Source organism: Carassius carassius, chromosome 17 (genome assembly GCF_963082965.1).
Source record: "Carassius carassius chromosome 17, fCarCar2.1, whole genome shotgun sequence".
NCBI classification, from domain to species: domain Eukaryota; kingdom Metazoa; phylum Chordata; class Actinopteri; order Cypriniformes; family Cyprinidae; genus Carassius; species Carassius carassius.
This window is the reverse complement of record NC_081771.1, coordinates 19,128,671-19,141,113: the sequence shown is the minus strand read 5'-3', so window position 1 is coordinate 19,141,113 and position 12,443 is coordinate 19,128,671. Positions and strand designations below refer to the sequence as shown.

General features: G+C 36.0%; 1 protein-coding gene across 1 annotated transcript; it reads left to right on the top strand.

The window, feature by feature from the left end:
- The first annotated feature begins 6,026 nt into the window (after window positions 1-6,026).
- On the top strand, window positions 6,027-10,933 carry LOC132161273 (glutamine synthetase). Its single transcript, XM_059571218.1, has 7 exons — window positions 6,027-6,182; window positions 8,692-8,875; window positions 8,999-9,160; window positions 9,261-9,407; window positions 9,492-9,619; window positions 9,800-9,999; window positions 10,118-10,933. The coding sequence occupies exons 2-7, from the start codon at window positions 8,710-8,712 to the stop codon at window positions 10,431-10,433; spliced, it is 1,119 nt and encodes a 372-aa protein (XP_059427201.1). The 5' UTR covers window positions 6,027-6,182; window positions 8,692-8,709; the 3' UTR covers window positions 10,434-10,933.
- Window positions 10,934-12,443: the final 1,510 nt, after the last annotated feature.

Genomic DNA, 12,443 nt, shown 5'->3' with positions numbered 1-12,443 from the left:
TTTCAGCATCAATAAAAATAAGAAATGTTTCTCACTAATTAGAAAGATTTCTTAAAGATCATGTGACACTAAAAACTAGAATAATTGCTGATAAAAAAAATATTCAGCTTTGCATCATATCATTCATTTTAAAATATAATGGAAAAGTGATTGTTAATTTTTATATTTACAATATTATCAAATAAATGTAGCCTTGTTCAGCATAAGAGACCTTTCAAAAACATCAGAAGTTTTGAATGGTATAATGAATATGATTTTAAAAATTAAGCTGCCATTTCCAACTGTTTTATGTTCCTTTTTTCAAACTGTTTTGTCTCTAATATATTTTTTTACCACAAAAATAATTTATACTTATCTGACTGTCAGTTGCATGAATCATTGTATTAAGCTGAGAAGCGATATAGTCATTGTAATGTATTACTGTGAAAATACAGATTGTTTCTAATCATGAATCTCTGAATCTCTTATCTCTTTGATTGTCTTCTTAGATCAGACATACCTTTTAATTATGAGAGGATCAAGGACAAAATCTTGATTGCAAATTATGCCTTGTAAACTGAAAATGATGTGCATGGTTTGCCAGATGGCTGCATGTCTTGTTTTAGAATGGCACACGTTTATCTCTGATCTTTGCACAGGACAGGTCGCATTCCAATAAATCCAGTCCCTCTGTTCCATGAAATATCTATGCTAATAACCCAAGTGTCTGTCTCCCTAATTAATGACCCCAGCAGCACGTCCGTCAGTCTTATTAATTTATCCTGTTTGTGAAATCTCATTTTAAATCATGTGATATTCTATTCACAGATCTATACAAACCCACTCGGACCAGTCAGCTGTTACCCTCAGATTTCCCTATAGTGAAGTAGGGCTAGTCTGTAAAATATCTATGAATATGTTTAAATAAAAGAGATTCTATTAAACTTCAGCTGTTCAGAGATTTGTTCTGAGCATTTCAACAAAGTACCATATTTCAGGCTGCTGTACTCGGGGCTAATTGATCACAATAAAGGTGATTTGTGCTGCAAATCAATGAATCCTTCCAAGTGTTACAATAATCCTTCCATTTTGAGTATAGAAGTCTGTTATATGTAATTGCCTAAATAACTGTTATTTTCATTCTTCTATTCATCCACATAAATTACTGCAATACAGTAAAATAAATAAACAAACAAATAAAGTCTCGCTTTACTAGAAAAAATCCTAAAAAGACATATTTGTTTGAGAAGCAAGATTTGGAGATTGAAAACTGAAACTAGTCTTAGGAGAATGTTTTTTGAGTGTTTTAATCATAAACCTGTCTAAATTTAAGCTTAAAATAATAATATTTGAAAATATCCAATTTTAACACTTATCATGGAATATTTTTCTAGTAAACAAGATATAAATATTCACTAAAAACTAGTCTTTGGATATTTAGCGATTTTTATGATCTAATAAATGGAACTTATTTTATATAATATATTTTTATATAATTGTATTATTATTATTATTATTATTATTATTATTATTATTTTACTCAGTGTAACTTAGAAAGTCCCTGGCATCATGGAAAAATGAGTACCTCATTCCTCCTCAGACTGGAATCAAGCCACTTTCTGTCTCTGTCATAGTGTAAAACAGTAAAGCAAGCAGTTGCAGTGCTGATCTGATTTCCCAATAGTGTTATCATGTACACAAGCTAGAACAGAGTGAGATAAACTCCTCTTTGATTTCACGTTAAGCTTCCAGCCTGCTCTGGGCAATTTAATTGCCATGAGAGTCTGCTCATCCAGTGTGTGAAGTGTAACAGCAAAACAAACAAAAACCCACCAGAAATGCCCAGTATTCAGTCAACACCATCTGGGTCTATGTCTGATCTTAGTTTGTGTCTGTGTTTGAATCAAAGCTCTCATGGGAAGCTTCTGTCAGTCTCCACCCTCCCTCAGTATGGGTTATTGTGGTGCATTGCAGAGTCTGATGATGACTCACCCACTGGTTTAACTGATCACAGGAAATTGAAGGGTGTGAGAACATGACTTATTAACATTAGTGTTTAAAACCAGCTCAGGAAATTGAAGTCACAGCAGGACTGTGAGCGTATTCAAAGCTGTCGAATACATATTTGTACAGCTATACACAATTATGAACCAATGTTCAACTGAAGATGACTTCCAACAGTATGGCCATCCTGGCTCCTGAAGAGCAAATGACAAACCACCATAACTCCCGCCCCTTGCATCATGTCTAACACCTTTAATTTATTGAGATTGTTACCATGACACCGAGGCTGTGGTTAACTGCACTTGAATGCTCCAGTTAGTTTACCATAAGTGCGACCGTACTGCGTTGACAGCTCTGTGTAACCACAGCAATATTCATATTCATATTCAAGCCCAACTAAGTAATTATCTCACAAAGAAGAATCAGAAAACTGGCCTGTCTGCTGGGCTCTAACCTCCTGGCTCATTAGTCTTTGTGCATTAATTAAGGAAACATATTCCTCACACTTCTGCCTGGGTGACAGGGATGTGATTCACTCCCTGCCGTTTTCCACACTGTGGCTTTTTCGACATCTTTGGAAGGTTGTTAAATCTAAAAAGTTGTCTAAAGAGAGCAAAATTAATGCTTATTAGGTTTCGAAACCACTGGGTGGTCTTTGTGACTATGAAAGCCCACATGTTCAAATTCACATTACATTCTATTGTTTTGGTATTTACACAAGAGTCCTGTCAGAAAAGCCATGAGATTGGTTTGAGGGTTTAGTGTCAATGAAGGAGACGCTGACGTTGTGTGAGGTTAGACAATCGGGTCATAGGAGACGATGCCTCATTTTTTCTGATGGGCAATGAGTCATCCAGCTCTACGTCACTGGACAGTGGCTTACACTCCATGGGCATGTGAATGAGAGAGAGAGAGAGAGAGAGAGAGAGAGAGAGAGAGAGAGAGAAAGAGAGAGAGTCTTGTGAATGTGTTTATATTATGATATCATAGAGTTATGTACCTTCTGAGTTCAAGTCACTCAATGCAATAATTTAATTAGTCAAACTCTTTAGTTGAATAAAAACGGACGTCTTTGATTAACAACAATGGAAATATTTCTAGAACAAATAGTTGAGATATTTTTCACTGTGTGCGTGCATGTGTAAATGCTGAATATCAGGTGTTTAGGCTCGACAGCATAAAATAAATAAAGCATAGAGCGACACCTCGTGGATATAACTCTCAGTTGTTTGAGTTTTGGTTATATGTAGTCCTGTCAATCACAACACAAATGGATCACTCAATTTCTAGTTTTTAAGCTTTAGTGATATTAACTAAGTTAATGCTTTACTGTTAATTATATTAGTACTAATTCATCATATTTTTTTTTATTCAGTATGATGCTGGATAGTGGCTAAACATCTCTCTTAGGCCTATGTGATCCTGGACCACAAAACCAGTCACAAGGCATATATATGCTGACTGAATAAGCTTGCCATTGATGTATGGTTTTTAGGATAGGTTATGGGGATTGCTCCTCTAAAATCTGGTAATGGTGTTATTGACCGCTGCAGAACTCTGGTCAGGGAGTTGGAGTCATCAGATAAGAGTTCAGCCGTTTATTGTACAAGAGGAACCATACACATAGTAGTGTACTTGAGGTAGTTTTGGCTTCAAAAACTTTATCTTGCACATCAACACATTATGATGGCATGAGTGATAGTGTGACTGCACTCTGACTACGCCACTGGTGTTGACGATGGCATGACAAATAAAGTCACACACTTGCAACTTACGCTTAAAGGGAGAAAATTCACAACAATAGGACAATCTGGAATCTGAGGGTGCAAAAAAATCAAAATATCAAGAAAATGAAGTTCTTAGCAATGCATATTATTAATCAAAAATTAAGTTTTTATATATTTACAGTAGGAAATTAACAAAATATTTTTGTGGAACATGATCTTTATTTAATAACCTAATGATTTTTGGCATAAAAGAAAAATTTATAATTTTGACACAATGTATTATTGATTATTGCTACAACCTGCACAACTTATTACTGGTTTTGTGATCCAGAGTCACGTATGACTTAAAAACAGAAAATTGGCAAGTAACATTTTAGTTATAAAAGTAAGTAATAATAATATACAATACAGACTGTTTCATAATAGCTCCAAAGTAATAAAGAAGAAATTAACAGAATCAGTGATTGTAGAGACCAATGTCATATGTAGGGTTTTCATCCAGCCAAGGTGGATGTTTGGCTCCGCCCTCTAAAGCTGAGGACACCCATTGTTGACTTCTTTTTGAGACTTTTAAATGAAGCAAGATGGATGGCCACGGGAGAGCTGCCAATTTGAATCGATTTCTGTTTGTTTTCTTTTTAGTTTGTTTATTTCGTACATCCAAAATGGCTACATTACATTGCACCTTCATGCATGCATTTAACTTTACCCCAGACTGTTACATTCTACATTGATCTTCTTTTTGTTGTAGTTTGATTTTGTTAACAAATCTTGTGTTCTACTTTAGCTTTCTTGTGTGTCTCTGTTTCTGTTGCGTCCCTTTTGAGCCACGGGGCATGACAATAATGCACGTCATCAAATATGAGACAAATCTAAATTCTGCTTTAAAGTCAGTTCAGTTTAAATGTGTATAGTTCATTCATTATGAAATGAGTTCATTTTAATTATAAGCAGCTCTACAGAAGAAAATATTGTTACTCAACTTGAGTGAGTTTACTGTTGATTAAATTCAGTTTAATAGCTTTCAATATTGCACAATTCATCACATTTTCAAAATATGATTAAACACACACACAAAACAGCTCAACAGAGGACATATGCAACTCAAGTCAGTTCAAGTTTTTATCTCATCCAACAGTGTAAGCAGTCAATTTGATAATATAATCTTTTTAATAGGACTACAGCATTTTATTATTTGGATACCGAATTGACTAGAGCCTTCGTCTTGTGTAAATGTACATGATGTTAAACATATTTTAATATTTATGTAAAACCTTTTAATGAACAAAAATGCAGGCACCCTAAATAACTGAGCTAAAAGATCTGACAGGTTTATACTCAAATTGCTGAGAGAACTGCAGATACACTGGAGAGTTGCTCCTACCAAACTGGACATGTAGCCTAAATTAACTCTAGGTAGGAGGTGGGTTCAGGGTTACTTTCCCCTTTAACTAATTCTTCACTCAGTTTGATCCTAGTCCAAAATAAACTTAGGCTACTATAAAATTAAACAAAACAAGAAAGCATTAAAATCAATGGAAGCTCATGAATTTCGTATACACTTAATCAAAAACAGTACATCGGTAACCAATAATTGCATTCATTCCTCAATAACAAACAGCAAACAACACTTGTATCAAATCATTCACACTATATAATTAAATGTCTCTTTGTCCAGTTCCATCCAGATTCAAGAGGGAATTATTACCACGTCAACGGGATTTTCACACAAGAATTTGTTGAGCCAGTATTATTTAAAATAATGATAAAAATGTATTTCAAAATGTAAAATTAATCGAGTAATTAATAATAATAATTATTATTATAGTAATACAAATAGTAATAATAATAATTAATTTTATATCACAACCTTACATTTTTGTTTTAAAAATGTAAAACTTAATTTATTTATTATTAATTAATTCTTGTAGATCTTTGTTTTTTCACTATCTGAAGATTTTTCATTGAGATTATTCTCATTCAAAACTTTGGGTTTGAGTTTCCACAAAACCACTATGGGGCGTGATGGACCAGGGTTTGATTTTGCCTGTTTTCCTTGTAATCCACAGTCGTTTTTCTGGCAGCAGCTTTAATGACACAGTGTCTTGGTCAGTACGTGGACGTACGTTCAAGTCATTATTAAAAGATGATGTAAAATGATTACAGCAACAGACCATTTGACGTACTTTGTCTAACAAAAGACATCCTGAAACGCGTATACGGATGAACAGCCTGTTTCCCTTTGTGTCCAATGAAATCCTCCTTGAACATGACGTCCCCAGGCCATGCTCACATCACGTTTACTCCATCCAATCAAGGAGCGGAAGGATCCGAACCCCAACCCCTCTTTAAAACTTCGCCCAAAGCAAACGCTGTTTGTTAAGAGGATGAGAGACAAACAGGCAGGAATATTTTCTAAAACCCTCTGGAAATACTGGCACTCGTATAGTGACTATTTCTTTTCATTGATAGGTATGTATCTTCATGATAAAACATTTGCGTTTGTAATGGTAGCAGTGTACGTTATGATTAAACGATGTTTTAAATAGCTCCTTGTTTTAATCTGAAGGGTTTAAATGAGTGATTACCTGTTTATTTAAGATAAAATCGAAGTCTCTTCTATTTAACTTTGTGTTTTCCTTAACTGTTGTGTATGTAACTTTTGATGCCATCCCAACAATGGCCGTTTCTCGAAACCAAGTACGCAAATTTAAAAAAAAAAAAAAAGTCTTACTTTTAATAACGTCAGTCGAGCGGATAAGGCAGTCATATGCTTTGGCTAAAGTTAGCTATGAATTACTGGATGTATTTACAATACGACGAAATATGATATCAAACACCACTGTCTCTTTTCGTTTTCATTTAAACATTTTAATAGCCGCGAAAATGTAGTTCAGGAAACGTATACATTACAATAAAACTGAATGCTATCAAACACCACTGTCTGTTTGTTTTCTTCAAAATATAAAACACAGCCCTCTTTTCGCTTTCTTTTTAAAAATATAAAACATTAATATGTTTAGGTAATATGTGCACACATACTATGATTATCTTCATTGTATGTATGTATGTATGTATGTATGTATGTATGTGTAGGCTAATAAAATTAAATGACAAATAGAACTTCCCTTTTTTATTTTAATTTGTCTGCTTTCATGAACAATAATAGCCATTATAAAAGTATAGAGTAAAAGACACTTGGGCTATAGGAAATAAAGACAAAAGCAAACAAATTGGTCCGTATGCTACAAAGCCAACAGCAAACACAGAACGTTCCCCTAATGTTCCCTTTTGGTTCCCATTTGTTTTTTTTGGGAACCAAACAAGAACCTTCTAGGAACGTTCCCTGTAGGTTATATTTTTATAACTTTAAGGGAATGTTCAGAGTAGGTTCCCAGAACGTTTCCCTTATCTTAAGGGAACGTTATATTTACGTTAAGAAAACTTTCCTGGATAACCAATAGGGAACGTTCTGGGAACCAAAAACTAACGTTCCCAGAACGTAAAATTGTCAGCTGGGACATAATAAATAAATTAAGAATTTGTGAAACATAACTTTGTGCTTAGCAAAAACTAAATTCATTCATGAGATTATTGCCTGTTAGATATACCCAACACGAATTTTACTGAAGCTCACGGCTCTGAAAATCGAAGCACATTTACATTATTTATAAATAAACCGCAGATTTGAATTTTATCAACCACATTCTCGACTAAAATACTCCTAAAACTATGGGTGCGTCTCAATCAGCTCCCTTGTTCAGTAGTCAGGGCACTGATCAGGGAGTCGGACATTTTAAGGGCTGGCTTAATTGCGAAATCCTTCAAGTGCACTGGAGCGTGTTCCCTGAAAAATCCCACAACGCACCGCAAAAACTAGGGAGCATAGCGTTCACTATGCTCCCTATACCTGGAAAAAACGTCACATTTCTGAAGCATGAAAAATAAACCTCAACAAGCCAACTCGTTACATTTTTTTATTTTATTTTTTTAAATATTTTAACAAACACGCATAGCTAGACAGGAATTGAACACATCTAATTAACATTTATAATATTCAGCTGAAATGTTGTAGGAACAATGTGTTTAGAGAGAATAAAAAAAATACATAAATATAAAATACATAAATATTTATTAATTCCAGTGGTGACGTTCCACTATGTTGTCCATTGTTGTTGTATGTAATCATGTCACATGACCGATTGGTGTACCTACACGATTTATCTCCATTTCATGTCACAATAGCAGTAATATTTAGAAAATTATGCGGGTTTTTATGCGCCATTAACACTCGCTGGTAGGAAATGGATTCTGGTATACCTGGCTGCCTCAAGTTTGCACAAGTCACCTCTGAAAGCATACTTAATAAAAGGGGTGGAGCAAGAACACATCCGGAGTTAAACTGTACTTGGCTAATAGTACTTGTGCTACGACTAATGACTTTTCACAAGAACACAAGAGGCCCTGTCCCAAATGGCACACTTCATGTGCAGTTTCGGTCTAGAGGACTTACACCGGCTGACGTGTGCTTGTGTCCGTCAAGTCCACGAGCCCGTAGGGTGTCCCATTCGTCATTTTATTTCATTTGAACACCCGCCTTTGTAGCCACTACTCACCCTTGATGCGCACTCCACAGCAGACTTCTACCCGACAGTTAAAGAGGCATTATGTCACAAAAAGTGGAAGTGTATAACATACGCAACGGTTTTATGAGTTCCTTCTGAATGTTTCGTTGTGTGGTCAGTGCCGATGACATTAATTTCATTAAATTCGCACAAAATGACCATTTCAACTTGTGTATAATGATAGTGAGATGCTTGCTCTCAGTACTCCCATTGTTATTGTTAATGGACCTGAGAGGTTCTGAGAGACCACGTTGTTTCTGATAATGGGGAGTTTCCTTGAGATCTATAATATACACTTTTTTTTAATCGTTATTTTGTACATTGAGATTTGTATTTACAACAATGTCTACTATTAGGTTTGATATAGCACCACTATGGCCACTTCAGCCAGTTCCAAGCTGAGCAAAGCTGTGAAACAGCAGTACTTGGACCTCCCTCAGGGAGACCAGGTTCAAGCAATGTACATTTGGATTGATGGAACCGGAGAGGGATTGAGATGCAAGACCAGGACTCTAGATTCAGAACCTAAGACCATTGAAGGTAGTTACTGTGTTCAAGTTATCATATCTGTCTCTCATATTAAATAACAGAGCTTTTAAATGTACCACTGTCAGTGTTGCAAAAAGAGTGATGTTTTTTTTCTTTTTCACTGTGTCTCTGTAGAGCTTCCTGAATGGAACTTTGATGGCTCCAGCACATATCAGTCTGAGGGTTCCAACAGTGACATGTACTTGATGCCACAAGCCATGTTCAGAGATCCCTTCAGGAAGGACCCCAACAAACTGGTTCTGTGTGATGTCCTCAAATACAACCGCAAACCTGCAGGTGTGTAAATGAAACTACCATAATTGATACCAAATGATTTTTATACCAGGTTATTTCGCATTGAACATTGCATTAAATGTTTCTTGTGTTTCTCTTTAAGAAACCAACCTTCGTCAGATGTGTAAAAAGATCATGGGTATGGTGCAGAACCAGCATCCTTGGTTTGGAATGGAACAAGAGTACACTCTTCTCGGCACAGATGGTCATCCATTTGGTTGGCCCTCCAATGGCTTCCCTGGACCTCAAGGTAGATGTCACCTATGGATACAATGTTTCTAAAGGGATGGAAAACTTCTGTTTAAGGAAAAATTCATAGGATTTGTTTGATTAGGTCCATACTACTGTGGTGTGGGAGCTGATAAGGCCTATGGACGAGATGTTGTTGAAGCCCATTATAGAGCCTGTCTGTATGCTGGAGTAAAAATCTGTGGCACCAATGCTGAAGTCATGCCTGCACAGGTAAAGTCTTCATACTGGGGTTATAGATACTAAGCAACACTTTTATACATTTAGGAAATAAGTTTAATTTCAGTTGTGTGTGTGTGTTTATATGTATGTTTTCTGTAGTATATGCTCTGTAGGGTACAATAGTGTTATCAACTTGAAACAAATTAGTTGCTTATTAGTCTTGTTCTTCAGTGGGAGTTTCAAGTCGGCCCATGTGAGGGGATTGAGATGGGAGACCATTTGTGGATCGCCCGCTTCCTTCTGCACAGGGTTTGTGAGGACTTTGGCATCGTGGCCTCTTTCGACCCCAAGCCCATTCCAGGGAACTGGAATGGAGCTGGCTGCCACACCAACTTCAGCACGAAGGAGATGCGTGAAGAAGGGGGTTTGAAGTAAGTGTGTAATTAAAAGGAAGCCAGAGTCTTGTCCCCACACTGTATCACTGACACAAAATGGTCATTGGTTATGTTTATTTAAATAAATTATATTATTTATTTTATTTTATTTTAGATACATTGAGGAGTCGATTGAGAGGCTGGCCAAGAGACACCAGTACCATATTCGTGCCTATGATCCTAAAGGAGGGTTGGACAATGCCAGACGACTGACCGGCCATCACGAGACCTCCAACATCAATGAGTTCTCTGCTGGAGTGGCTAACCGTGGTGCTAGCATCCGAATCCCACGATCTGTGGGCCAGGAAATGAAGGGCTACTTTGAAGACCGTCGTCCCTCAGCCAACTGCGATCCATACGCAGTCACTGAAGCTCTCATACGCACATGTCTGCTCAGTGAAGAGGGCGATGAGCCAGTGAAGTACAATTGAAATATTGGACTGAAACGTCGTTTTTAGTAATGTCGCCTTGTATTTTGAGTTCATTAGTCCATCTGAAATGTGGGATGATTGGGTCAGTTTATGCCACAGTTTTAGCTTTCTCACTGCCAGTGTCTTTTTAAATCAGGTTTGTGGATGTAATGATACAAGGTTCAGGCAGAAATCCTAGTTTTGATAGAGACAGAATTTTGCACCTAAGATTACTACTACTACCTGGCCTTTAAAGTGGTGTCAAACTCCGATTTGTGTTCTCAAATTTAACATGGTTTTTATAAACTAACTGTAGATATTTTAATGCTGTTTATGTAGTTTTAGAATTTTATTAACCAGGTTAAATTGTGGTACTGTTTCTCATAGGGACCAAAATGCATGGTTTATACTGGCTCTGACTGTTCACAGGTTTGTGCATTTTATATTTGCAGTACCATGGTTCTAAAAAAACAAACAAAAACACTTGTCTTCAAATTAAAACATCAAGAATTTTACTAAAATTTTGTTTTTCTGTATCTACCCCATCCCCCGCCGCATCAGTCTTTCTGAACTGGTTGGCCAATTGAGTGCTGCAGTGATGTTTTTGTAGAGTAGCCTGGAAGTTGGCATCACCCTGGTTCCCTCAACAAAATCCTAATAGGATTTTTATATTGTTTTTTTTTTTAATTCTGGCAGAAAACAAACTCTATGAATAACCCTTTAAAAGTTTTGCTTACCATGTGAAACTTGAATACTTTTTGAAGCCTATATACAATCGCAAGAGGTAAAAAAAAAAAAAAAAAATAGGTGTTGACAAAATTAAATACACAACAGTTGTGTGAATTTAACATCAAGCTTCTGATAACTCTTACAAAAAAGGAATCCAGGGTACTTCCTCTGGTCCAAAAAAAGTTTAAAATCTTTTATTCTATGCTTTTATTCACATTATGGCCATCTCAGAAACATTAAAAATGCATTTCGGCCTTCAGCCTTCCTCAGAGTGTGTCAGGTATCAAATAAATGACAGGTGCAGGTGTCCCATTATTATATGTAAAATTCCCCAGGGTACATTAGAGAAAAAGATGCTCTGGTCCAAATGATACTTATGCATGAATAGTGTAATTGGAAAGACAATTACTATTTATTTGAAAACTGAAATGTACATTCCATTTGCTCTTTTGTAAACCATTTTTGTATCTTAACATCTAATTGTGCTTCTGGTGCCTTATGCATGAAATACTAACTTGGCATTTTAGAACACATTAAAAAAAATAAAAATGATTGCATCATATGCCTATATTTTGTTAGTAATCAGCGCACAAGTACTAGTGACTCTTTAGCTCCGCCCATAGCGTGCCTCCAGGAACTCAGCTGTTTTCAGAGAAAGGTAAGGCTCCATCTTTCTTTTATAAATCTGATCAAACTAAAGACTCTGGAGATATGAAAGATGTAATACTATATAAGTACTCAATATTAACATGAGATTGGGCAAAACTGCTTTATGTCCCCTTTATTGTTCTTGGGGTTTAAAGAGAGGGCTAAATGGAGCCAGAATTTGGGTACTAACAAAAATTGGAGCAACATGGATAGGGCTGACAAACAACTGTCAATGTGTTTGTGCTGAAACACCATTTTGGATTACTCTTCCTAAAATTGCATGTAAAATAAGTGTTCAGTGAAAAGGAGTATGCAGAATTTATTTTTGTGGACCTTGTTTAGACTGTCCCTGCATTCCAGTGTGCATACTATCCACCCTATCCTAAATAGTATTGAAAATTACTGATATCACATAGAATTTAGGATGGATAGTATGCACATTGGGACGCAGGCTGTGTTTTGATATCCAAAAAGGCATTTATAGGTTAAAGAAATCCTTATTTTATTCTGGTGTCTTTCTACTGAACAGTGTCAACACTTCTCAGAAGGTAACAAGGAGATTTACGCTGTTGGGAAATATTAAGGGAAATTAGATGTTTTTATGTACTTGCAGCTGTGTATGTTTTAATACCTTTAACCTAATTCCTCAAAATT

What these genes read in the sequence shown, in the direction of transcription:
- LOC132161273 (XM_059571218.1), top strand. Translation starts at nt 8,710, where the DNA reads ATGGCCACTTCAGCCAGTTCCAAGCTGAGCAAAGCTGTGAAACAGCAG. An exon ending in AGAACCTAAGACCATTGAAG is followed by an intron (nt 8,876 to 8,998) that starts GTAGTTACTGTG and finishes GTGTCTCTGTAG; the next exon opens with AGCTTCCTGAATGGAACTTT. An exon ending in TGGCTTCCCTGGACCTCAAG is followed by an intron (nt 9,408 to 9,491) that starts GTAGATGTCACC and finishes TTGTTTGATTAG; the next exon opens with GTCCATACTACTGTGGTGTG.